The sequence below is a fragment of the Chelmon rostratus genome, chromosome 19 (assembly GCF_017976325.1).
Source record: "Chelmon rostratus isolate fCheRos1 chromosome 19, fCheRos1.pri, whole genome shotgun sequence".
In the NCBI taxonomy this organism is placed as follows: domain Eukaryota; kingdom Metazoa; phylum Chordata; class Actinopteri; order Chaetodontiformes; family Chaetodontidae; genus Chelmon; species Chelmon rostratus.
In genome coordinates, this window is record NC_055676.1 from 23403538 (window position 1) to 23427449 (window position 23912).

The 23912-nt window shown below is 48.4% G+C and overlaps 3 protein-coding genes across 3 annotated transcripts; all 3 read left to right on the plus strand.

The window, feature by feature from the left end:
- The first annotated feature begins 67 nt into the window (after positions 1-67).
- LOC121623116 (transcription factor 7-like 1-B) lies at positions 68-12971 on the plus strand. Its single transcript, XM_041960280.1, has 13 exons — positions 68-599; positions 830-1028; positions 1175-1244; positions 2618-2754; positions 8798-8875; positions 9577-9694; positions 9797-9878; positions 9960-10034; positions 10169-10285; positions 10445-10610; positions 11220-11327; positions 11852-11900; positions 12037-12971. The coding sequence occupies exons 2-13, from the start codon at positions 852-854 to the stop codon at positions 12612-12614; spliced, it is 1755 nt and encodes a 584-aa protein (XP_041816214.1). The 5' UTR covers positions 68-599; positions 830-851; the 3' UTR covers positions 12615-12971.
- Positions 12972-15893: 2922 nt separating this feature from the next.
- LOC121623481 (caspase-7-like) lies at positions 15894-19834 on the plus strand. The gene is made up of 4 exons (XM_041960758.1): positions 15894-16393; positions 17806-17969; positions 18051-18177; positions 18666-19834. The coding sequence occupies exons 1-4, from the start codon at positions 16177-16179 to the stop codon at positions 18977-18979; spliced, it is 822 nt and encodes a 273-aa protein (XP_041816692.1). The 5' UTR covers positions 15894-16176; the 3' UTR covers positions 18980-19834.
- A 21-nt stretch (positions 19835-19855) lies between these two features.
- Positions 19856-23818, plus strand: dusp11 (dual specificity phosphatase 11 (RNA/RNP complex 1-interacting)). The gene is made up of 9 exons (XM_041960759.1): positions 19856-20540; positions 21173-21248; positions 21356-21487; positions 21635-21758; positions 22022-22082; positions 22159-22205; positions 22292-22367; positions 22455-22574; positions 22905-23818. The coding sequence occupies exons 1-9, from the start codon at positions 20434-20436 to the stop codon at positions 23323-23325; spliced, it is 1164 nt and encodes a 387-aa protein (XP_041816693.1). The 5' UTR covers positions 19856-20433; the 3' UTR covers positions 23326-23818.
- Positions 23819-23912: the final 94 nt, after the last annotated feature.

Below are 23912 nucleotides of genomic sequence, written 5' to 3' on the forward strand. Positions count from 1 at the left end.
ACCTGTTGTGCCCGGTCGAGGATCAGTTCAGATCATTGCTGTCGCGCTCTGCAGCCGCAGGAGCGCGCTTGCTAATCTGATCCAGGGTCTGTGACGGGGGCCGGTCCTCCCCCCTCCGGTGTATTCCGACAGCCCCGCAGTCTTTTCCTTCCACTCCACTTCAGAAACAGCAGCCAGGCCGGCCGTTTCCCACGCCTCCACACCGCAAGCCTCCAGAAAACGTCTCGAATCAGCAAAGACTGAAAAATGCGGAAACGAGTGTTTGGAAACGGCGTCAGTGGGAAATATGAATGTTTTTAACCGGACTGAAGATGCAGGAATTCATTCACCGAGGGCCTCGACTTTTTCCACGGGAGTGAGTGCTCGGAAGGGGACGTAAACTTTTCAGTTGGTGCGAACGGACTGCGCTGGATCCTACGATGTCAGCGGCACTGAGTTGGTTATGAGTGCTTCTTTTGACTGTTTTTGAACCGTTTGGACCATTTACTGTCGACGCACTGCTGTTTATGGACTCTTTATTCGGTGGAAACAACCTCAAGGAGGACTTCCACACCTCAGGAGTTCGACGCCAGAAACTGACGCGTCCGTGAACGCCGCAGGTAGCTAGCTAGCTAGCTTGTTAGCTAGTTTTTAAGCTAGTTTTTGGTGTTTTTTAACGTACTAACCGGCAAAATAATCACTCAACTGAGCGTGAACGCTGGCTGCGACGCGTCCAGCACACAGTTAGTGCTATCTGGATATTTTCTTTGTGTTTTTCCAAGTCTTTTATGTTGTTTTTACAAACTGTAAGTTAGCCACCAACTCGGTCTAACTCAGCCGTTAATGTTAGCCGTTGCAGCTAACGTCCAAACATGCCGCAGCTAAACGGGGGAGACGGAGACGACCTGGGAGCAAACGATGAACTGATTGCTTTTAAAGACGAGGGAGAACAGGAGGAGAAGAGGAATGTGGCTGCTGAACGGGACCTGGACGATGTCAAGTCCTCTCTGGTCAACGAGTCCGAGACCAACGGCAGCTCGGACTCGGAGGTGAGTTAACCGGGACCAGTTATGTGGATCGGTTTCTCTCCATCGTTTGGGGGATCCCGGGACTCTGCTGGCCTCCGTGTCCTTTTCACAGCATCCACAGTGCTCGTCCTGCTCTGTTTACCTTTCTGTGTGGTGTTTATGTGCAGGCAGACAGGCGCCCCAAGCCCAGTCCGGATCCGGAGAGCAGGGCCAGACACAGTCAGCTGTTTGAAGAAGGTAATGTGCACTTTTGTGTTTGTTTTAATGGGAATCTTCATCATGCTTGAAGTTGTGAATGTCTCAGGCTTGACTGTGCACGTCAAGTCAAACATGCCCATTGAGAGTTACTGTGAGATCCAGTATTAAGATGGGATTTACACTTGAGTCAAGGGTTTACTGGTCTCCTCGCTGCAGGTTTTAATGTGTGATTCAGCTTCACCCATTGATACGAGGATCAGACCATGACGTGAAGTCATTTTCCACGTTGTTTGCATTCTTTTGTGCACTTTTGCGCTGCAGAATGTGAATGTGAGCTTTACGCAGAGCGTCACATCCACATGGTCTCAGTGCTGCAGAGGAGACCTCGGCCCTCCCTGCAGCTCCCGTGTTTGCTTTCTTTCATTCGCTGTGAGAGAAAGCTGCAATCAGTGTTTGTTTAGATCCCCGTTAGCTCCTGTGACAACAGCAGCTTCTGTTCCCGGGCTCCACGTGATGTGTCTGTAATACTTCAGTGAGTTAAATTCTCATGTCGATACTCTGAGTCAAAGAACACAGTCATTCCAAGCTGTTTATTGTGTCATAAATACAGTCTTAACATTTTATTAAGGCATATTTTACCACTTTCTGCACTGGTTTGATAGGTGGTATTCATCTTAAAGCCACGGCCCGCTCAAGTCTTACAAATCACAGCTGTATAAAACGATATGAAGCCGTTCACACCAGCCTCTGACCGAGTGCACCGCTACCCTGCCCTTTAGTCCTGCTCTCATCCAAGCAAAGGGCAGAGACTCTTATCTGCTTCCTGTCTGCTCAGATTAAACTCCAGTGTCTGGACCAACTGGCTTGATGGGCATCTTCATGTGAATGCCATGCTCGGCTCATTTGTCCAACCACCATCACTGTGTAACTGGTTCCACTGGTCTCTCAGATAGCCTCTAGTTATTTACCCCGGTGGTACGAGAGGCTTTTCCTCAATCGTGTCCCCTGACCTGTCTTAAATGAGTCAGTCAGGGTCACCAGGTGGGCACCCTCTCAATAACTGGTGTTTGATTTGGACGCACGACACAGAGAAGGCTCAACAGAACCCACCTCCACTTCCAGCTGTAGCCCCACCCTCCACACGACCCTCTGAAGCGTGCAGTATTCGCTCACTGTACCAGCTAATAGCAAGGCTAAATGACCCCCGGCTACCTCGTCTTAGCAGGAAGCAAAGTGCACACTCCCATCGACCACGTCAGCTTGTAACTCTGGGTCTGTGTCACATATTTTAAGTCTCAACTCGTGATTGAAAATCAGCCTGATGATGTTCTCTCCATGACGAGCGCTCTCACCTTTATGTGTAAAGTCACCTGGAGTGACGCTTTGTGTGACTGTGATGTTGGTCTTCTCAGCGCTGAGGAGGCGTCAGGATGGAGGTCTCTTCCAGCCCTCTCCGTATGTTGGATATCCCTTCTTCATGATCCCAGACCTCGGGAACCTTTGCGGTCCCTACCTCACCAACGGAGCTCTCGCACCAAGTGCCAGGACGGTGAGACACACACACACACACACATCAGAGCGTTTGGGGACAGGAGATCCAGTTACACCCGAGTTTGCTGGTCCTGTGGTTTCCTCTACCTTCATTTATCACTGTTTAATGCAACCAACCACTGAGGACTCCCTGTTTCAGTCCTAATCCGACACTTCTTTCCTGTGTCACAGTCAAATGTGCCCATTCAGGTGGTGCACAGCGATGTGAACTCTTTTCTCGGGGCTGAACCCATTTTTATAAGCATATTTCACCATTTTCTGTCCAGACCAAATGAATAATCAAGAAATATCAATAAAATAATAAACATCCAGCTGCAAAGTCTTCTGCTGGCTCTGCAGAGTTTGGCTGTTTGGCTCGTGCGAAGCTGCACAAGACGTTTACGGGACGCTGACGTCATGCAGATTAACTCGTTCGCAGTAACCTAAACCCTGACTCGCCCAGCGCGCATGCAACAGGTTCCAGCTGCTTCACGTTGCGGGCACATTGTTTTGCAAATTGAGACCTCGATACCATTGACTCACCATTGTCCTCAAAGCTTCTTTTGTGCACTTGTATCTTGCATTTGATTTGGTGTGTGTGTGTGTGCGCGCCCCGCCTGCAGCTTGTTGTGATAAGGAGGTTTGTGATGGTACAGGGTTAGACAGGCCTGGACACAGTCTGTGGGGACGTTGCCTGCCTGCAGTAGGAATGAGCTCTCATCACGGCAGCAGATTAGCTGCTTTAGCTGCTGCGCAGCAGGATTGACAGTTTGTTGCCCAATCTCGCAGCGCTAAAGCTTTCTGGAAGCTCAGCCTGGATTATCGGGATGCTGGGTAATGGTTTAATACAGTAGAACTCACGGCCGCTAATCTAAAAATTGCCTTGTTGGCACAGTAAGACATTATAAGCAAAATATTATTGCAGAGGACAGTTGGAAGGGGCATGACCTCAAACACGAGCTTGTGCTTCTTCTATGGAATAAAGCATCCACAGCATGAGCAGAGTGCAGGTAACGGGGGTGTGTGTGTTTCTGTGTGTGGTTTTAGCAGTCAGGGTCAAGTTTACTCTCCACACACGGTGGATGAGCTGATTCCAGTACTTTTGGTTTGCAGCGCTCTGATCGAGAGCGACGCAGATTTGTGAACTCTTCTCCGGTTCGTTCTGAAAGTCTTTCCTCTGTGGATTTAGCGCAGACACACATGCAGGCTAAACACACATCCAAACCCACCCGCACAAACACCTGCATTCCTCAGCTTTGTAACGCCCTCCCCCTGTGTTAGCGGGTCATTGTTGTGTTAACAGAGTCTGAATGGTCCTAATGCATGGCTCTACAGGGGGATCGTTACACCTCATTATACCTCACACACACACACACACATTTCCACTGTGACTGACTAATTGTTTGCACTCAGTGTGTGTGTGTGTGTGTGTGTGTGTGTGGCAGTCAGGCTGCATGTTGCCTTCAGACAGCAGGGTCGTTCCTTTTCTTTCTCTGCACTGGTCCTCCTTCACATTTTTCTCTGCACAATGGAGACCTTGTGTACTTCTCAGCCTTCTCAGTAGGAGTGTTTGGTGTGTGTATGAGGGACAGAGGAGGAGGAGGAGGAAGAGGAGGAGAGGCATCTGCCAGTCTGAAGGCAAGTCAAGGTAAACAAGCTGTCGTTAGCTGGACGCTACCTGAACCATAATACAGGCTGTTTACTGTACTCATGCACGCAGACAGGAAGCAGGAGCCAGCATGTAGACGACCTGTCTGCTGGCTGTGCCCCCCCCGCCTCCAGTCTGCTCCGACCACCAGCCAAGTGACCAAATAAGTTTTAACGTCCCGCCCCATTGAGGCTGGGATTGGTCGTTCACGAAAAGCTGAACGTGTTTGCTTTGAGCAGAAGGCGGCAGATACAGCTCCTGTAAAAACCCAAACCGTGCTTATCTTATCCTCATTGTCTCCTGTCCTCAGCTGCCAAACCTTGACTAGCAGCTGAACTGGCAGGAAGGACTCATTTTAAGGTTCCTGTTGTTGGTTGCATTATTTCTTATTGAATAAAAGCATTTTCCAAAAGGTTTAAGATAAGCTGGGACAGTTTTTTCTGGTAAAAGGCCGGAGCATTACCAAATTACAGAGACTCTGTTTGTAATCCTGAAGGTTTTGGTTGAACGAGGTCTAACTTTGCACTTTTTGTGATGTCATAACAGCTTGGGACAATTTATCTGAGCATGCCTAAATTAGAGACATAAATGATCAGCGAAATATTAGAACATAATAGAACAAGAACGTGTTCAGCTCGCCTTTATTGACAGCCTACATTCAAATCAGCTGATCACAATCATGCTATCATAACGAGGAGCTCAAATAATCCCCATCTTTCCCATGTGTGAATTTATACCACATAGTGTTGAGGACTCAGACCCAGTTGGCTCAGAGGTTTGCTGATTTGTCAAATCAGTCATGCACACACACACACACACACACACACACACACACACACCAGCCTTCTCACCAGCGTCACACCTGAGCAGCAGTGAATAGCAGAGGGACGGCGAGGATAAGCTACCTGGTATGTGCGAGCGTTGATCATGCTGGGGACGGCAGGCGTCTCGCTTTATTTCCACTCCGTGTAAAAGCTTTATGTTGACAAAGCTGCCATCTGTGTTAGCGTGCACGTGCACGTGCGTGCAAACGTGGCCGTGCTTGTTTAGTTAAAGTCGGTTTCTTTCAGCAGACCGAACAATCCCAGAATTCCTCTGTTTACTCGACATTGTCTGCAGAGTCTTAAAATACCAAGAGGGTGACCTGTTTATAACAGCGTCACACACACACACACACACACACACACACTCTCCTGTACACAAACATAAACACACACACACATCAAGAGTCAGACCAGAACCCAGACACACGCTGCAGACTTCAGCTCGTCCCAGGAGTTTATCTGTTAACAGGACGTCTTCATGGACACTCCCGTTCACAGGTGGCTCCAGTGTGGCTGCTAGAAGAGCTAACGTACCTGAGAGCTACTTAGCTTAGGCTACAAGCTAAAGGACGAGTTTGGTCCCGGGTTTCAGAGCGATCGTTGTCAGGTCAGACAGAAGATAACACATAAATACACTGCACATGTTTTCACCCGATGACTTATATATATATTTATATATTTTAACATTGTTCTGAGCTTCAAAGTCGCTACAGCTGATCCACAAATTCACCCATTTAACCGGAATACATTGATTTTACTTTAGTTCTCACTGTCAGTTTTTTGAACTATTAATTAGTCTTCGATCGTATTTTACTTCCTCTCATTTGAAATACTTTTGGATGTTTAAAGTCGACCAGATATCTGTGGGAAAACAGAGCAAAGCTGCTGGATCAGCGCTCGCTGTTGGCTCAGTTTAGGTATGTGAGTCTGTATCAGGAGAAGAGCTGGATGGTTGAAGGCAGCCTGAATGTGGTGGACATAAAACTAATCTTCCACTGACTGATGAGCAGAACTGGACTGAAGAGGGGATTCAGATCTGGACTACACAGAGTCCTGCTTCTTACTGTGACGAGTTTAAATTCTTTTTGTGTTTTTTCACATCTGCAGGGTGTTGATCATCAGCTCTTTGTCTGAAACGTCTGTGTGTGTGTGTGTGTGCGTGTGTGTGTGTGCAAAGCTGCGTTTCGTAAACAGCAGTAAGCTCTAATAACTTTCCCCTCAAGGCACACAGTCGCTTTATGCTTCCCCCAGTAATACACTGTGTGTGTGTGTGTGTGTGTGTGTGTGTGTGTGTGTGTGTGTGTGTGTGTGTGTGTGTGTGTGTGTGTGTGTGCGTGTGTGTGTGTGTGCGTGTGTGTGTGTGTGTGTGCGTGTGTGTGTGTGCGTGTGTGTGTGCGTGTGTGTGTGTGTGTGTGTGCGATTTTCCTGGTATTTCCAACAGCTGGATCCAGTTAGCGCTCTCAGCCAGAGCTTCCTCGGGCCTCTGAATGGGGGACGGGATGAAGCTGCACTGTGGACTCGCTGTGTGTGTTTCTGCAGAGCAGGAGGAACACGGTGCACTTGTTCTTCTATCTTTGTGAGAACCGACGTTTGCTCCGAGGCTCTGATGGTTCAGGGGCTGGGAATGCACGGGTCAGTGGGTGTCATGCAGCGGTATGGGGAGGTGTGCACACGTATGTTTAGATGGTGGTCTGGAGAGTAATTCTGAGGGAAAATGAAGTGACTTGTGGTTTCCCTTTAAGGCGATGGCTGCTGTTTGCTCCCTTGTTGTGCTGACTGGGCACTTTTATTAAGCAGCCAGTCTGAATGTGTCCTTAAAGGTCCCCCCGTGGAGTTTCTCAGTATTTTTACGAATGGGTTCCCGGTTTGGTCGTCTCACCTGAAGACGCAGGTCATGAAATGCACCTTCCTGTCAATGGTGTCACATTCCAGCATGCAACAGGTGGGGGTGATGCACAAAGATACGCAGAGAAGAAGAAGAACGGCAGCGAATCTGAAAGTTTAAATGGACCTGGATGTATACGGTGCACTTTCAGGCCTTTAAGAAACTGATTTCTTCGACTTTGAGTGTTTTTGTGAGTAACAGCAAATGTAAACTCCTCCGGGGGGGCTTTAATTAACGGAGCTACACGCAGCTTCCAGCACTCACCCCATTCCTTAAATGTTGTGTGGATGAGAAACATCAGGTTTTGGAGAATCAGACAAATCTAATTTGTTCAGCTTTGTTTGGAGAAAGCAGATTCCTGATCCAGGTATACGAGCAACCAGGAAGAAGGTTTTTAATCTGCTTTTGACATGTGACTCCAGGCAGGGGAGGTGTCACTGTGACAGGAAACATCAGTATACGTAGGGGTTAATCCTTACAACCACAGTAATTATACTCTGAGGCCGAATAAAGTTTTTAGGGGCTTTACAATATGAGCAGAACACGACACCCTCCATCCTTCAAGTAAAAACTGGAAAAACTCGTGTTGTCCTGTCACCTGCGAAACCTGTCCTGTGAGGAACCTGGTTTCTTCAGGTCACGTGATCCTGCAGATGGTTTATCAGATCCAGTCTGAGCTCGACATCGTGACGATACCTGGATGATGTAGCTGTGTCAGCCATCGTAGAGAGTTCTGATGTCAGAGAGGCGGTTGTTAAACAGCTGTAGTAGAAGTGAAGCTGTAAAAAGCAGTGATGACATCACTATGACATCATCTGGGTCACACAGTTGTTTTCTCTGTGAGTGAGTGACACCTGTCAGTGCAGGCTCCAGGTGTTTATTCACTGTATGTTGGCGTTAAAGTCCGTCGGTGTTATCACCGTGGTGATGTCTGATGAGACGAACGCCGTCGCCTGGTCGTCAGGAGGCGACATCAGAGCCGCTGTCCTCCCGTTGCTCCTCTTCCTCGGGGTCAGAGGTCACAGTCGGAGTCTGATGACGTCACTCACAGTTGAACGAGCACCAAAGGCCTCTTCTTCTCTCAGGGGCTGTATATGAGTCTGGGCTGGGGGGGGGGTTCTGGGTCCTGGTTTCAGACAGCTCGGTTAACAGTGGGACGCCTGTAGTTTGGGGTCTGGTGGGGTGTTTATGTGTGGAGAATTGGGGGGGGGGGGCAGGGTGAAGGCAAACTTTTTGGATTGTTCTTTGTCTAACTCAAGACCCACAGCATCCAGACACACACACACGCACACACACACACACACACATGCACACGCGCACACACACACACACACACACACACACACTGTCTGACCGAGCAAAACACTCTTCAAACTCAACGTGTTTGTTCTGATTTCCATTTGACCTTCAGCGCAAACATCTCTCATAACTTCTGTTTTCTCTGATGCTGGCGGTCAGCCGGGATCCGTCCACATCACACAGCAGCGACTTGTGATTGGCTGAGGGGGTTGAGTGAGGAGGGCGAGCATAGCTGCAGAGTTGAACTAAATCAAAGACGTTTGCCTGTAGGCTGAACTGCACAAGGTGCTCCACAGAATATAGTTCGCATCGCCATTTTCTGCATGTTGTAATGACTCTACGGTATTTGATCTGATCGTTGGTGTGTGTGGTTTATGACTGGCTGACGCTCCCCCTCCCTCCACAGTACCTGCCGTTTCAGTGGCCTCTGCTCGACGTCCCAGGAAGATCTGCCATCAGAGACTCTGCTGCCGCGACACACCTGGTGAGACCTGGTGGAAAACGCACACACACACACACACACACACACTCGTAAATAAGCAAACAAATGCAAAGTGGCCGTAGGCCCTCCGGCATGTCACGTGCTTCTTGCTTTCACACTTCTTTTTCAAAGGCTCGTGAAATGAGGACTTTATATCCTTGTTGAAATATGAAAAATAACAGCGAGGGATCGTTCCGCTGCTTCAGGCAGGTGTAGTTTACTGCAGGTGTGAGTCAGGTGGAGTTTCTGCTTTCACCGGCTTGTGCAACACACACTGACGCCACCGCCGAAGATGGACTTTTTCAAGGAAGCAGAAATATTACAGGAAGTCCTCGTGTGACGGGAAATCACAACGCGCTCTGATAACATCCACTGCCTTCATTTCTTCGTGTCAGGAGTCATGAGACGTCTGTCAGCACTGCGAAGTTGTGTCATCCGTGACTAAATCCACTGACGCCCAGTGCTTATCTGAATCAAAACATGTAAACTGCGAGGAAGTGAAGGAGCTGGACCTGGTCCCAGGCCACTACAGTGTAGAGGCTGAGGGTAGACAGTGAGATCCCTTTCACTGTGTTAACACCAGACCGGCTTGTAGTCCACTTCCTGCAGTAACCTGATAGAGGTTGAAATGCTGACACCTGCTGGACAGATGGCGCCACTGCATCTTCAGCACTCACCTTCTCTGTGTGTGTTTGTGTCTCCAGTCGAACAATGTGCCGGTGGTGCAGCACCCTCACATGACCCACCTGCACCCACTGCTGTCCTACAGCCCAGAGGCTTTCTCCCCTCAGAGGGCCTCACCTGGCTTCTCTCCTGATGCAGGTACACATCACAGTCTCACCTGTCCTCCAGTGAAATCCTCACAAACACTTTTTTCACTGATAAACTGTGTGAGTCTCACCTGTGCTGCGGTCCCTGGGGCAGGTATGTCGAGGACGTCTCATGCAGCCTGCTACCCCGTCTCTCCTGGAGGCATGGCTCAGATCACACACCCTCTGGGATGGCTGTGAGTAAAGCACACTCACACACACACACACACACACAGCGGTTTCAGCCGTCATGTGACGGCGTGTGTTTGTCTGTGCAGGCAGGGACAGACGATGTATCCCATCGCGGGCGGCTTCTCGCCGGCTGCTCTCGCCATGAACGCGTCCATGTCGAGGTGAGTCTCCTTCCAGATCGTTCGTAGTCTTGGTGTCAGTTTCGACGCTGATGTTTAGTTTGTTGAGAGTGAACGGTTGAGTTCATTGAGCTCGGCTCTGCTGTTAAGTCGAGTGTTTGGTGTTTGTTTGGCAGCCTGGTGTCGGGAAGCTTCTCTCCACGCTTGGTCCAGACCCCCCAGTCGTCCGTCCCCCACCCGGCCATCGTCCCCGCGGCGGTGAAGCAGGAGCCTGCGGGCGGCAGCCAGCCGGGGTGACGTCCTCTAACTGACTCGATTTATTACTGTTAATGGAAATAAGCCCTGATCACAGACACCGTGTGTGTTTGTCCACCGAGGTGTGGACATGTCCTGCTCTCCTCGCTGTCGTAGCACCATGGTAACACGCGCTCTGTCTCCGTTTGTTTCCGTAGGAGGTCGATGCCTGACGGCCTGCAGGAGAAGGAAGACGAGAAGAAGCCGCACATCAAGAAGCCGCTGAACGCGTTCATGTTGTACATGAGGGAGGAAAGACCCAAAGTGGTGGCTCAGTGCAAAGTGAAGGAGAGCGCCACCATCAACCAGATCCTGGGCCAGAGGGTGTGTGTGTGTGTGTGTGTGTGTCTGTGTGTCTGTGTGTCTGTGTGTGTGTCTGTCTGTGTGTGTGTGTGTGTGTGTCTGTGTGTGTGTGTGTGTGTGTGTGTGTCTGTTTGTGTGTGTGTGTCTGTCTGTCTTTTTGTGTCTGTGTGTGTGTGTGTGTGTGTGCGTGTGTTTTTAGCAATATTTGTAATATTTCAAAGTCAAAATGATGAAAAAAGAATTACGTAAAAAGTTTACAGCACCAAAAGTCCCGATTATTATTTTTTACAATCATTTTATCATAATTATTATTTTGAGAATAAACTAATTTATTTAATTTTTCAATGAATTAATTTTTCATTTTTGAGAAATCAAACACTCTGAGTGTAAAATCCAGATTTTCTGGGAAAAAAAGTCACAATTAAAGTTAATTAAAGTTGTTTTTCTACAGATTTCTGATCATTTTCAAACCTCGTGATTTCACACTGTTGTATGCAGAAACTATACATTCAGTATATAACAATGTGTAACCATAGTAACGAACTGTCAGCAGATTCATGCTCGTTATTCTTGTTTTTCTCCATGTGCTGCCTGTTTTTGTGTGAGTTAACTGGTGTTTTGGGTCCACAGTGGCATTCTTTGACCAAAGAGGAACAGGCCGGTTATTATGAGCTGGCTCGTAAAGAGAGACTCCTCCACTCCAAACTTTACCCCGGCTGGTCGGCCAGAGACAACTACGTGAGTCCGGCTGCCGCGTGTTCGCTGAACACAGCGTGGCTGTTTCTTTACATTCAAAGCCTCTGTGGAGGTTTTCAGATGAAGCTTTGCATGTCTGCTGTAACGTTTTATGATGTCATCGGCCTAAATTTACGTTGTTATTATGTCAGCTTACACCTGGACCACCTGTTCAGACAGGTGCATGCAGCCATTTGTCAACCGCAGTGAAAATGTTGCTTTGAAAGGCTTAAAACCAGCAAGTATGATGGAAGCAGAGTGTTTCATCAGACGGCTTTGGGAATTATTGTGTTTTTCTTTTATTTAATATCTGTCGTCTTAAGGACTTTACAAGACTCTCACACCAAACAGTCCTCTGCAGCCACAGTACACGTACACTATACTACTATACTATAAAACACTGCACATCAGTACACGTTACTATAAAACACTGCATGTTACTATAAAACTCGACACGAGTATAAAAAACTGCTCGTCACTGCACGTTACTGCACATCTGTACCCACCACTGTGTTTGTTCTGTTCAGGGTAAAAAGAAGAAGAGGAAGAGGATGAAGAGTGAGACTCAACACGAAGGTAAGACTGCTGCTGTCAGTCTCTTTGGTCGATGTTGGACTGCAGGTAGTTCGTCCTCGCAGGTCGTGGTGATCAGAGTCTCACCTGACCGCGAGGTGTCGACCTCGTTCCTGATCGGTGTTTGTGTTTGTTTCAGTTCCTGAAGAGGACGTCGTCCCACAGCTGAAGAGACCTCGCGTCCCACCTGAGGAGACGCCCCACACACACGCCGCGCTCACACAGACTGCACACGCACACCCCCGTTCACACCTGACACAGCCGCACACCATCTCGCACCTGACACACACACACCTGTCCCAGGCCAGCCCCGCCTCCTCGCTGGACTCGCCGGCGACGCCCACCACCGCGCTGGCCTCCCCCGCCGCCCCGGCCCCGACGCACACGGAGCACACGCACTCCTCCTACGGCGGACACACGTCCCCGTACGCCGAGCAGCTGCAGCCGCTGTCCCTCACCACCAAACCTCACCGGACCCCCCACCCTCTGAGCCGGACCGCCGTCACCCCGGGACCCTCCACGCCGTCGTCCTCCTACGACACCCCCACCTCCTCGCCCCGCATGCCTTCCTCCAGATGTTCACCCCCGCCTCCTCCTCCGCTCTCTCAGCCTTTCCTGGTCCCGCCTCCTACCTCCGCTCACCAATCAGCAGCGAGCTCCCACGGTGCCTTAACTCAGTCACAGCCATTCTCAGTCAGACGAACCAATCAGCTGTGAGGAGCAGGGGGGTCCCATGATTTGTACCTCTTTTAAAGCTGTAAATACGCTTTCTTTTTTTAGCTTTTTTATAGATGTATCACATTTATTTTAGTATGAAAAGGACAATAATTGGTCAATATTTGACTGCATCTCTAACGTCATGGAACAGCGTATTTTTTGCAAACTGTCACTTTTTCTAATTCCTTTTTACGAGTGATCAACTTGTTAATCGAAAGCGAGGTGTGTTTCACCGGGTGTTTGTTTCAGGATGCTTTCTTTTCACCTGCTAGTAACGAGTGTAAATCTGTTCTCCGGTTCCTCCTCTGTGTTAATAAATATTCACTGAGTTCGGACACGTCTCCCGTGACGACGGCAGGTTGTTTGTCTGCGTGTGTGTCGGCATACCTGCGCCCACATTTATCACCTGTGTGAGGGAAGTGAGGCGATGACAGGAATACCTCACTCGTTTCCATGGAAACGACTTAAAGCCCAGAGCCAGACCGGGACACATGTCAGAGTGTTTGACTTTGTCTCCCTCTGCTGGTGAACATCATGACGTGACGAGTGCGGCTGATGATGTAATCCTCCAATCATATCAACAAGTGGTGGAAAGTAACTAAGTACATTTACTGTACTGTACTAAAGTACAAGTTTGAGGTGTTTGTACTGTACCTGAACCGTATAACTCACCTGGCTAACAAGGTAACAGACCTGCATATTGCATTTCTAATTAATTAGTTGCACTTCCTGTCATGCAGCGCTGAATAAAGCAATAAAAGGGGCTGAATCTATTTAATCTAATCTAATATTTTAGAGGAGGTGTCACAGATTGACGTTATGTAACCTTGGTCCTGAACCTATCACAGGCCGAGTCCAGCTCCGCTCTACTTCTAGTCTAACCTTTGACCCACGAAGACCGTGAACTCTCCTGAACTGAATCCTGAACAGCAGCCGTTAATAAATGAATGAAGAGGAAATCTTTCGGATAGTTTTCTGCCAAACTGCATCTGGAATTTGTTGATCTGAGACGAAGAAGTTTGTAAAAAAAATAAAATCTGCTCCATGTTTGTCCTGAACCTAAACTGAAACCTAACAGAGACGTAGGCGATCTAAAGGGGACCAATGGGAGTGTGAGGCTATGAAGGTCTGCAGTTGTATTCATTATTCACCAGTCACCAAAAGATGTAAAGTTATTGTGTACTTGGAGCTCTTGAAATGATGGGATGTCTCTCTTAAACCAGGCGCCAAAAACTCGTCTGACCTCCTGGAGCAGGAAGAAGAGAGAAAATCTCCTGAACTGCTTCCTTAGTTTTACTGATGGTGCAACAGTGAGGTTAGTGGTGACGTAATTAATAAAGTTCAGAATAGAGCTGGAGAGAAGGTCAGCCTACGAGAAATATTATATAATATAAGATCCTCCATCATGTGCTCATAAGAACAACTAGACAATTCCAGCGCCGCTGAAATTTTGACAGTGGCACGAGGGGGCTGCTGGTCTTATTAACTGAATCAATAAACATGAATGAATTTAATGGAAATGAACCATCTCTATTATCATCCAAAGTTTCCTTTTACTAACAGAGCTAACGGCTCTGATGCGGACAAGTCTGGGCCAGATGTACGTGTGTTTTATGTCCAGATATTCTTTAGAAAAATGACTCAATGGTCGATTTAAACAGACACACTCCGGCAGGCTGCGACTCAGAAAACAGGAGATTGTATGGGTTTAAATGGAGCAGCAGAGCAGGGCAGCTGGTGCAAGATCCCTCTTTATTTAAATTTGGTGGGGGCTAACCCTTTAAAACTGAACTTTGACGAGAGAAGAAAGGTTTGTCTACAAAAAGATCCAAAAATTATGTGTCTCCTATTCACCGTTTGGATTTTACGGCAATTTTAGAAAACAATTTCAGGCGATTTCTCACTGGCTCTTTCACTCTAACTGATGATGTCATCCACTCTAGGGGGAGAAATTCTGAGCATTTTTTTGAGAAACTTTATGGTCTTCAGATGGTCGTAGCTCGAAAACCGTAAGAGATATCAAAAAATGTGCCGAGGTTCATTTTGAGCCGACAAAATTCTCCACGTTTTAAAGTTTGAATGAAGTCTCTCGGAGAAAGTATGGCCGAGCAGCGGACAATTGAAAAAGGCTGAAATTTGAGGAAATTTCCCCATTCATTTCTTATGGGAAATTCTTTGCAGTTTTTTGCCAATAACTTATAAAAGTCGTAGCACACCGTTCCTGATCGAGCCGCACGTTTTGATGTATAGTTTGCGAGGGTTTTCTCAAAGCTGTGGGACGAGTTACGCGCCGAAATTCTGGCGAAAGATGAAAAATGGGAAGAAAAAACGTGTGGGATAACAATAGTGGATCGAGCTACGCTCAAAATTACAAAACTAACAAAACTAACACTTGTCATCCAGTGTGTACAAATATACACAAATATAACATCTTTTTCTCTGTCGGCCTCCTTGGTTTAACACTGAACAGTCAGTCTGCACAGCTTCTCAGAGTAAAAGTACATTTTGATTTGACTTACATACTTGTACGCAAGTAGAATGTTTGTAGTATTTGTACACTGTGGTAGGATCTGAGTACTTCTCCAGCAGTGCAGATGAATATCACACAGGTCGTGTGTGATTCAGCCGTCAGCAGCTTCTTATGTAACACAGACATTAATGTGTTTGAACGCGTCTGGAAGATGATTAATATTTGCTTTTCTCCACTCGTGGCGTCAGTTTTGTTTTTAGGGTCGGACTCATCGTGATCCACTTTCAGTTCAGCTCAGCTTCATAACCCATAATTCCTGTAATGATTTATGAAATGTGGAACATCTCGTTGTTAATGTGGTAAAAATGCACGGACAGTTTTCAAGTATTTGTACTTTAGCCTATGTGAATATTTATATTTCTGCTACTTTACACAAGGAAATACTGCACAAAAACTGCACCTGAGCTCCAGTGGAGGGATCTACTTGATCTCATGAGATGATTCACTCAGGATTTTGCTGTTGGAGTTGTTCGGGGTGGAGCTCATTCTGAACTAATGTGCACAATAATTATTCTCCTTCTGGATTTAATCTGCTTTGATGCACTGACCGAAACTCGTGTTTCCACGGGAGGGTTCTGCGGGCGAGCAGGTCGTACAGGCGCGCACCTGTGCAGGCATGCTGAGGGTGGTGTTAGGGTGGGGGAAGACGAAGCTGAAGGAAAAACTACTGCAGGTTTGAAATCATGGTTGCAAAAAGGATTCTTGTCTGGAATTTCCTGATCGTCTGAGGTCAAAGGTTTGTTTAACTCTTTTTTCTTTACGACACATCTCCGCACCTGACTGCTGGTGTGTTTCAGGGAAAGCTGCTGAGGGGGGGGCGGCAGGAGGATTGCAGTGTTGTTTCCCAGCACACTGAGGAAAACTACAGCGTTACATAAGACTGTGTGACATGAATGCATGTGACGGCTTGAAGAGGGAAGTCCATATATGGTAACACAGGTGTGACTGAGGGTTCGTCTGCAGAGGTTATATCTCGACCGCGGTGCAGAGACACAGCACAGACGCGCAGAGCAAACAGCAGACGGGGGGGCGATGCCGCAGAGCAGAAGACTGACGGATCACGGCGGGGACCGCAACAGGGCGGTCCTGGTCTCCGTGGCACAGTTTGACCACGGTGTGAATCTGGCGAGGAGGCCCGGAGCCAAGACGGACACCAAGAAACTCCACCGCACCCTCAGCAAGCTGGGCTTCAAGGTGGACGTCCACACCGACCTCAGCGGCGACGAAATCTATGAGCTGTTCCTGAAAGGTACACACACACACACACATGATACCTGTACTGCGAGTACACAGAAGTACACAGGATGAATACTGTGAGACACCTGCTCTACCTGGATCTCCGCTGCTGTTACGCCATCCTGACAGATAAGAAAGGCTCATCAGATTAAAGTGATCTGACTCTGGAACACAGAACGTTCAGATAACCTGAGAGTGTGAAAGAGTCCAGGACTCTGGTCCAAGAAGCAGGACCTGGACCAGAGGTCTCTGGTCAACTTGCTGATCTTAAGATGTGCTGACGTAAAAAGACTCGTTCAGGGTGTTATTTAGCCCTGAACGAGTCGATGAGTTGTTGTTGTGTCGGGTAGGATGTTTGTTCCCCCATGAGCCTGCAGAACAGCTGCAGGGTTCCTCGTCAGCGGTTCTCTGAGTGTGTTCAACTCTACTGGACCCACTGGTGTTCAACCACCTACAGGACCCCTAAAACCTAAAGGATCCTTTAAACCCACTCCTAGAGCACCCCAGAACTTCAACAGTAACCGTCTTCAAGGACCCCCCTGACCTGTTTTGGTCATCAGAAGTCTTGAATACTGCAGAACCTCCTCACTGATCACTAGAACCTCATTAAAGATTCATTGAATCTCACCTGTTACCAAAAAAACCCCCAAGAAAACCCAAGAACGTCCTAAACGAGCTCTAGAACCTCCTCAATGACTTCTAAATCCTCTTAAAAGATCTCTAGAACCTTATCATGGGAGTGAAACCAACGCAAAACCCCACCCCCCCATTCTGTCTTTATCTTTCTAATAAGAAGACAGATGGTGTATTTGCCTCAATGCATCAGGACACACACACACCCAGATATCAAACAGACTGAAAGTTCATGCAGAGTTTTATAGCTGCTTATCACCGATCAATAAAACTGTAGAACCGTCATCGACTGACTGACTGACTGACTGATGGTCAACTTTATAACATCTGTGTTAGCATGCATTGTGTTAGCATGCACTGTGTTAGCATGAACTGTGTTAGCATGATCTGTGTTAGCATGCACTGTGTTAGCATGAACTGTGTTAGCACGATCTGTGTTAGCATGCACTGTGTTAGCATGAACTGTGTTAGCATGCACTGTGTTAGCATGACCTGTGTTAGCATGACCTGTGTTAGCATGATTTGTGTTAGCATGACCTGTGTTAGCATGACCTGTGGTCAATGACAGACAGCTGTGACACAGAGCGCCTGAGGGTTCATGAGTAAACACCCTTCAGGTGTTGTCTCACCTGAGCTCTTTACTGGATGTGGAATGACGAGGCATGCCTGCACACCTGTCGCACGGTACCATTTGTTCCCTCTCGTGCGTCCTTGTTCGTCTGCACGGTGACTAATAAAAGCTGAAGTGTGTGATTAAGTGAGCGTGTATGTCTGGTTGTGTTTGTGCCGCAGAGAGCCGGCGGCCGGTGAGGGAGTGTTTCCTGGCCGTCCTGTCGTCTCACGGGGAGGACGGCTGCGTTTTCGGGGCTGATGGGAAACCCGTCCGACTGTCGCGCATCTTCACGTGTTTCGACAACGAATACATGGAGAAGAAGGCCAAACTGTTCCTGATACAGGTCAGCAGCAGGACACACACACACACACACACACACGCGCATACGGTTCTGTGTTACTGAGGACTCTGTGGGTGTCTGCAGGCCTGTCGGGGAAGCGGTCTGGATGACGGCGTGGAGGTGGATTCAGCTGGCGAGACCAGAGAGTGCAGCTTCTCACAGCATCTGTCTGTTCCCGTGGATACAGCCGTGATGTACGCCACCCCGCCAGGTAAACACCTGTCCTGCATCACTGTTTGCTCTTTATCAAAAGAGATAAGTAACCAAACCTCAGTCCAAAGGGAGTCAACGTGTGTTGCGACTGAGCAAACTATACCAGGCAGGTGGAGGAAGAGACCTCCATCTTTCAGGTGCTGCAGGTGGAGTTGGTGCAGGTGAAGGCGGAGAATGTTCCAGCAAACCTGAGCCCGTAAATCACCCACAGACATCTATTAAAATGTCTTCCCCTGTTATTTACACCTTCCTCCTGTAAGAGTCAAAAGGAGGGCGAGGCCAGGCCTGGACCTGGACCTGGACCTGGACCTGGACCTGGACCTGGACCAGGACCAGGACCAGGACCAGAGGAGAGGCCTCAATAACTCATTCATGTATCATCTGGCACAGAATACAGGAAGACATAGCTGACTTCAAATGCTTGAATCCAAAGTATATTTGAATGCTGAATGTTTCGCAGCGTGTTTTAACCCCCCCACCCCGCAGGTTACGGGGCCTTCATGCACCCGCTCGGGTCGGTCTTCCTCCAGACGTTCTGCACGTTATTGAACGAAGAAGGGAATCGTGACCTGGAGCTGACCCGCCTGATGACCCGCCTGTCCCACAGGGTGGCCTACACCTTCCAGGCCAAAGGTCGCCAGCTGGCCGGGAAGAAGGAGATGCCGTGCCTCCTGACGCGAATGACCAGGGAGGTGTTCCCGTTCGGCGAGCCGGGGAAAGACGGCGGGGCCGCGGGGCTCTCGGCCACGTCGCTGCTCCACACGGACGCCATCAGAAAGAGGACTCCTTCAATCAGCTAGAGGTCACGAACGCACTCGTCATCATCAGGAATGCAGACGGGTGGGAGGCGTTCGGCTTCCAGACGCCGCCAAAGAGCTGGGGAACCTGTTTGTCTCTGTCGCCTCACTTCCTGAAGAAAATCCAAAGATATCTGCACTTTAATAAAGAATAATTTAATCCACAGAATGTTTCAGCTGTAACTGAAACGCTCACTGAAAAAACACCTGTCAGAGCGTCCGTTACACACCTGCAGCAGGATCTGGATCATAGAAGCGAGCGATCCTCAGTCAGCAGACGTTCATCAGCTCTCTGACGCAGGTGAGGTCGAGACCGACACTCTCGGCCGCTACGTGCCGCAACAATCATAAATTCAACGAATGAATGATGAAGTTATTGAGCCTCAGCAAAAGCGAAAGTGGACCAGCGACACCTGTTACCTGAAACACAGGTGGTATGCCGGCCAAGAAAGGCGCATGACTTCACGTGACACGAACACTTAAGTGCTGCTTTACCTGCTAACCTGCTGACTGATGAGTTCAAGAGGCTGAAAAGACTGGAAGTCTTGAATGAAAATGAAAGTGTGTTCTCATAAGCCTGTTTGGTATCACACAGAATTAGAAATGTCGTAGTTTAATTTAAAATACCCTGATAACAGAGAGCGAACGCAGAGAAAGGACTGAAGACACTGATCCAATGACACAACGGTCAAGTGCTGTTTTAATTAATATATGTAAAAAAGGATTCACAAATGATCATCTTCTGTTTTCTTTTGTTTATTTATAAGATAAGATACAATTTAATGCAGTGGCGTGCACAGACTTTTTGAAGGGCAGGGGCGAAAAGGACTTTTTTTGAGCACGCGTTTTGGCGTCCAAGAGGGCACTTTAACACGCGTTTTGGCCCCAAGAGGGCACTTATAGCACTCGTTTTGGCTCCCAGGGGGCACTTTAGCACGCAATTAAATTGTGACGTACAGCAAACAATAAAAGAAATGTTATTTGTGTTTCACACAGTTTCTCAACTTTGTTGGAATATGAATGGTTGTGAATAAAATCGACTTGAAGCACAGCACTCGCACAGAGTAAATGTACTTGAGTAAATGTACTTAGTTACTTTCCACCACTGCAACACGAGCAAAAGGTTTCACAGACGAGACGAATCAAATGGTGTTATACCACAGCGGACACCAGGTGGCAGTCACACGGGACGCAGGCAGATGGCGCCGCCGTCTGACGATTGACGTGACGTCATCCACATGCGACTGCAGTCGTAGCAGACAGCTGTTCTCTGTTTGTGCTCACTGGTCGTTTTTAATATGGGAAAGGGTTTATTAGAATAGTTAATAGTGTTTTAAGATCAGCAGCGATACTTTCTGCACCTTTAGGCAGTGTGTATGAAGTAGTAACTATCACCACTTGTGCTAAAGTACAGCTAAAAGCAGGCTAACTGCTCTGTGGCTACACGTGGTAACTTTATGTTCAGCCTTTTAAGATTGGTTGAGTTTGTTGGAAAGACGCAGCGGCAGGAGATCACTTTAAACATGTCCCGACACACCAAGAAGAAAAACGGGATACCGGACAGGTGAGCAGCAGAACCGACACCTTTCATCAGTCGCGTTAGCTTCGTTGAAACGAGCTGTAGCTAGCCGCGCCACTCTTCAGTTCCGGAAGTTTTCATTCTGTTGCGTTAGCAGCTTGCTAGCTATGACAAACACCTGGCTGCTGTGTGAGGTCAGGTAAATATCCAGACTGAGAGACATCTGAATGATTTAATTTAAAACAACAACAAACCATCGAGTTGCTCCAGTGGAATCACATCGTGATACTCTGATTGTGTATCAGGTTTGTGTTGTTGTCATTCAGTCATGATTGATCAAGACCCAGAAACTCAACCGATACGGTATCACCACCACACATCCAGTATCAGTATCTGAGAGTTGATCATGTCCTGGTTAATTAATTTAATATTAACAAACAAACATTTTTCATTCCTTAAAAAATACAACAAGTTTTCATGAAGATATTTTCGGACAGTGGAAATCTTTAAAAACACAAATATACAGTTTCGTTTTTAATGGGGACTGTTTTCAGTGGCGGATTAATCCGCATTTGTTGCTGAAGTGAGCAGGACTGTGTGTGTGTGTGTGTGTGTGTGTGTGTGTGTGTGTGTGTGTGTGTGTTCAGTATGAGCACTAATGTTTTTCCTCCCAATAGATGGTTGGATTACAAAGCTGTCGGGAAAAGACTTAGCGGAACACGATTCATTGCCTTCAAGGTGCCTCTGAAGCAGGTCAGTAGCCAGATTGAAGTCTGTACTTCGCTCGTTTTTCTTTTAAAGCCGTGTTTGTTAGCGAGCTGTGAGATGGCTGCCGATGAAGAGCTTTGTGTCTTCTTCAGTCTTTGAGCCGTAAGCTTACGTCTTCGGCCGTCTTTGGTCCCTGGGAGCTGCTGGACGCTTTGAACAAAGAAAACCAACAGCTGGGTTTGATCATTGACCTGACCTTCACCACACGCTACTACAAACTGCAGGTAAACACACACACGCACAAACACACACACACACACATATAATAAGTAGTAAGTATAATAAGATATTAAGTAAAGTATGCCCTGTGTGTGTGTGTGTGTGTGTGTGTGTGTGTGTGTGTGTGTGTGTGTGTGTGTGTGTGTGTGTAGGACGTCCCAGCGTCGCTGCACTTCCTGAAGATCTTCACCGCTGGTCATGAGGTTCCCAGCGACGACACCATCCTGAGCTTCAAACGTGCCGTGCGAAGGTTTCTGCGAGACAACGGCGATAACGGTGAGAGTCCTGCTGCTGTGCAGAACGTGTCAGGAGGAGGCGTCAGTTCACTTCCTGTTTATGATGTTCATGCGCTCAGTCTGCGGTGCCTTCAGTCACGTGACAACGAGCTGCGGCCTCGCGGGCTTTTTTCGCCCTGGGTTTCGCCTTTCCAGCGTCGTACAGTCGGCTAACCTTATTGGAGGAGCTTGTTGCAGCCTGAGAGGAAAACTGCAGACGCTACTCAGGGCTGATACACGTTCACATGTTCTCCGTCCTTTCAGACAAGCTGATCGGAGTCCACTGCACCCACGGTCTGAACCGCACCGGCTACCTGATCTGCAGGTGTGTACAGAGTGAAACATACAGTGCTGCTCGGAACAGGTGTGGACAGTGTTTAACAGCTGTGTCTGACCTGCAGGTATCTGATAGATGTTGATGGGATGGATCCTGAAGAGGCTGTAGAGTGTGAGTGCTGATCATAGTCTTTATTTTAGTGTGTTTCCGGCTCTTTCCTGAATGAGCGTAAAGCACCTTTACTGTTTCGTCATCAGTGTTCAACTCGTCGCGGGGCCACGCCATCGAGCGGCAGAACTACCTGGAGGACCTGCGATGTGGACCGAAGAGGAGGTGAGCCGGTGTTTTTGTGGTTCTGAGTGTCTGCACATTCAGCGATCGTTCATTCATGTTTATTAATCTGTGATGTCGTGGGACCAGTAACGAGGGGATGGAGGAGTCTGAGCAGGAGCCAATGAGAGGTCTTGCAGCACATCGTCCGTCAGACTGCGACAACAGGGAGGAGAGACGACCTCACGTCGGTGACTCCGGGTACCACAGGTCAGCAGGAGGAAGAGCACAAATCTGACCTTAGTACATTGTCAGTGACTTCTTGGAGTCTCGTTGTGTTGTTTCCAGGCAACCAGAGGGGCCTCCAGGAAGTGACCCCTCCCAGCCAAGAAATACGGTGCACGCACCTCCCTGTAGAAGCAGCTCATGCTTCAGTTAAACAAACTTCATCGCTGAGCTGCAGAGGTGCTGGGAGGTGGAGTTTGTTAGCTTTGGACAGTCGGGCTAGTTGTTTCCAGTCTTAATGCTATGCTATGCTAAGCTAACCAGTTTCCTGTCTTTAGCACGTTTTGCTGTTCTTACTTCCTGTCTTTGTTTCAGATCTTTCCCTCTGAGAGGAATAAACCACCGCTCACATCACCACCGTGCAGCCGACGGCCTCCTCCCCAGTCCACCGCTACTGCCTCCACCTCTGCTCTGTCCCCCTGTGCACCACCCGTATCGCTGGACGCCCCCTCACCCTGACAGTCAGTGGAGGAGACCCCCCCACACAGTGGAGAACAGGGCCAGATATCCTCCGGCAGAGCCCCAGTGGGGTCGGTCCTCCTGCTCGCAGGAGGACAGATGGAGAGCGCCGCCTCCTCCGCCCCTCCCCCTGTACTCCCCCCACTGGACCAGCGAGTCCAACGGCCATGATGGGCCTGAGGAGGACTGGGGCGGTCCCAAAGGGAGACATCAGCTCAGATATTCACACCAACACAGAGTCAACATACACGAGAACCACGAGTCTGATCTGCACTGAGACCGGGACCCTGAGACCGGGACCCTGAGACCGGGACCCTGAGACCGGGGCCCTGGGACCGGGACCCTGGGACCGGGACCCTGAGACTCAGACGAGTGTAGAAAACACTCCTGATCAAGAACTTTGATCGGGACATGGCTTGTAACGTCCTTCCTGTTCAGCAGGAAGTGGAAACGAAGAGGAAGTGATGGACTGAACTCACCTGTGTTGCAGGGCCACTCAGACTGGGTGTACTGGTGTGTGTGTGTGTGTGTGTGTATTTTGTGGGTCAGGTGTGACCTGTGTTAACCTGTAGAGTGACATTAAATCCAGTGGAAGCGCCTCTTGACACCTGTGCTGCTTTTATTATCTGTGGAAACGCGAACAGGATGTGTGAGCTCACTGTTTCAGGTGTGTCTTCAGACAGCAGTCATGTGATCGTGTCACAGGTTTCAGACCTGCGGTCAGCAGAGTTCATCGTGTTTTACATTTCTGTTGAAATAAACGAGTTCATTCGTGATGTTTTTGGACTGATGACTGTTGCTCCTGCCTCCATTTCAGTCTCAGAATTTTGGTTTAATATGAACTGTTTTTATTTTTTCTGTCTT

Excerpts from the sequence above, each read along its gene's own strand:
- LOC121623116 (XM_041960280.1), top strand. The coding sequence starts at position 852 with ATGCCGCAGCTAAACGGGGGAGACGGAGACGACCTGGGAGCAAACGAT. Across the intron at positions 2,755-8,797 it reads TCGCACCAAGTGCCAGGACG|TACCTGCCGTTTCAGTGGCC; the intron begins GTGAGACACACA and ends CTCCCTCCACAG. Across the intron at positions 10,611-11,219 it reads ACCAGATCCTGGGCCAGAGG|TGGCATTCTTTGACCAAAGA; the intron begins GTGTGTGTGTGT and ends TTGGGTCCACAG.
- LOC121623481 (XM_041960758.1), top strand. The coding sequence starts at position 16,177 with ATGCCGCAGAGCAGAAGACTGACGGATCACGGCGGGGACCGCAACAGG. Across the intron at positions 17,970-18,050 it reads CCAAACTGTTCCTGATACAG|GCCTGTCGGGGAAGCGGTCT; the intron begins GTCAGCAGCAGG and ends GGGTGTCTGCAG. Across the intron at positions 18,178-18,665 it reads GATGTACGCCACCCCGCCAG|GTTACGGGGCCTTCATGCAC; the intron begins GTAAACACCTGT and ends CCCACCCCGCAG.
- dusp11 (XM_041960759.1), top strand. The coding sequence starts at position 20,434 with ATGTTCAGCCTTTTAAGATTGGTTGAGTTTGTTGGAAAGACGCAGCGG. Across the intron at positions 21,759-22,021 it reads GCGAGACAACGGCGATAACG|ACAAGCTGATCGGAGTCCAC; the intron begins GTGAGAGTCCTG and ends CCGTCCTTTCAG. Across the intron at positions 22,083-22,158 it reads ACCGGCTACCTGATCTGCAG|GTATCTGATAGATGTTGATG; the intron begins GTGTGTACAGAG and ends TCTGACCTGCAG.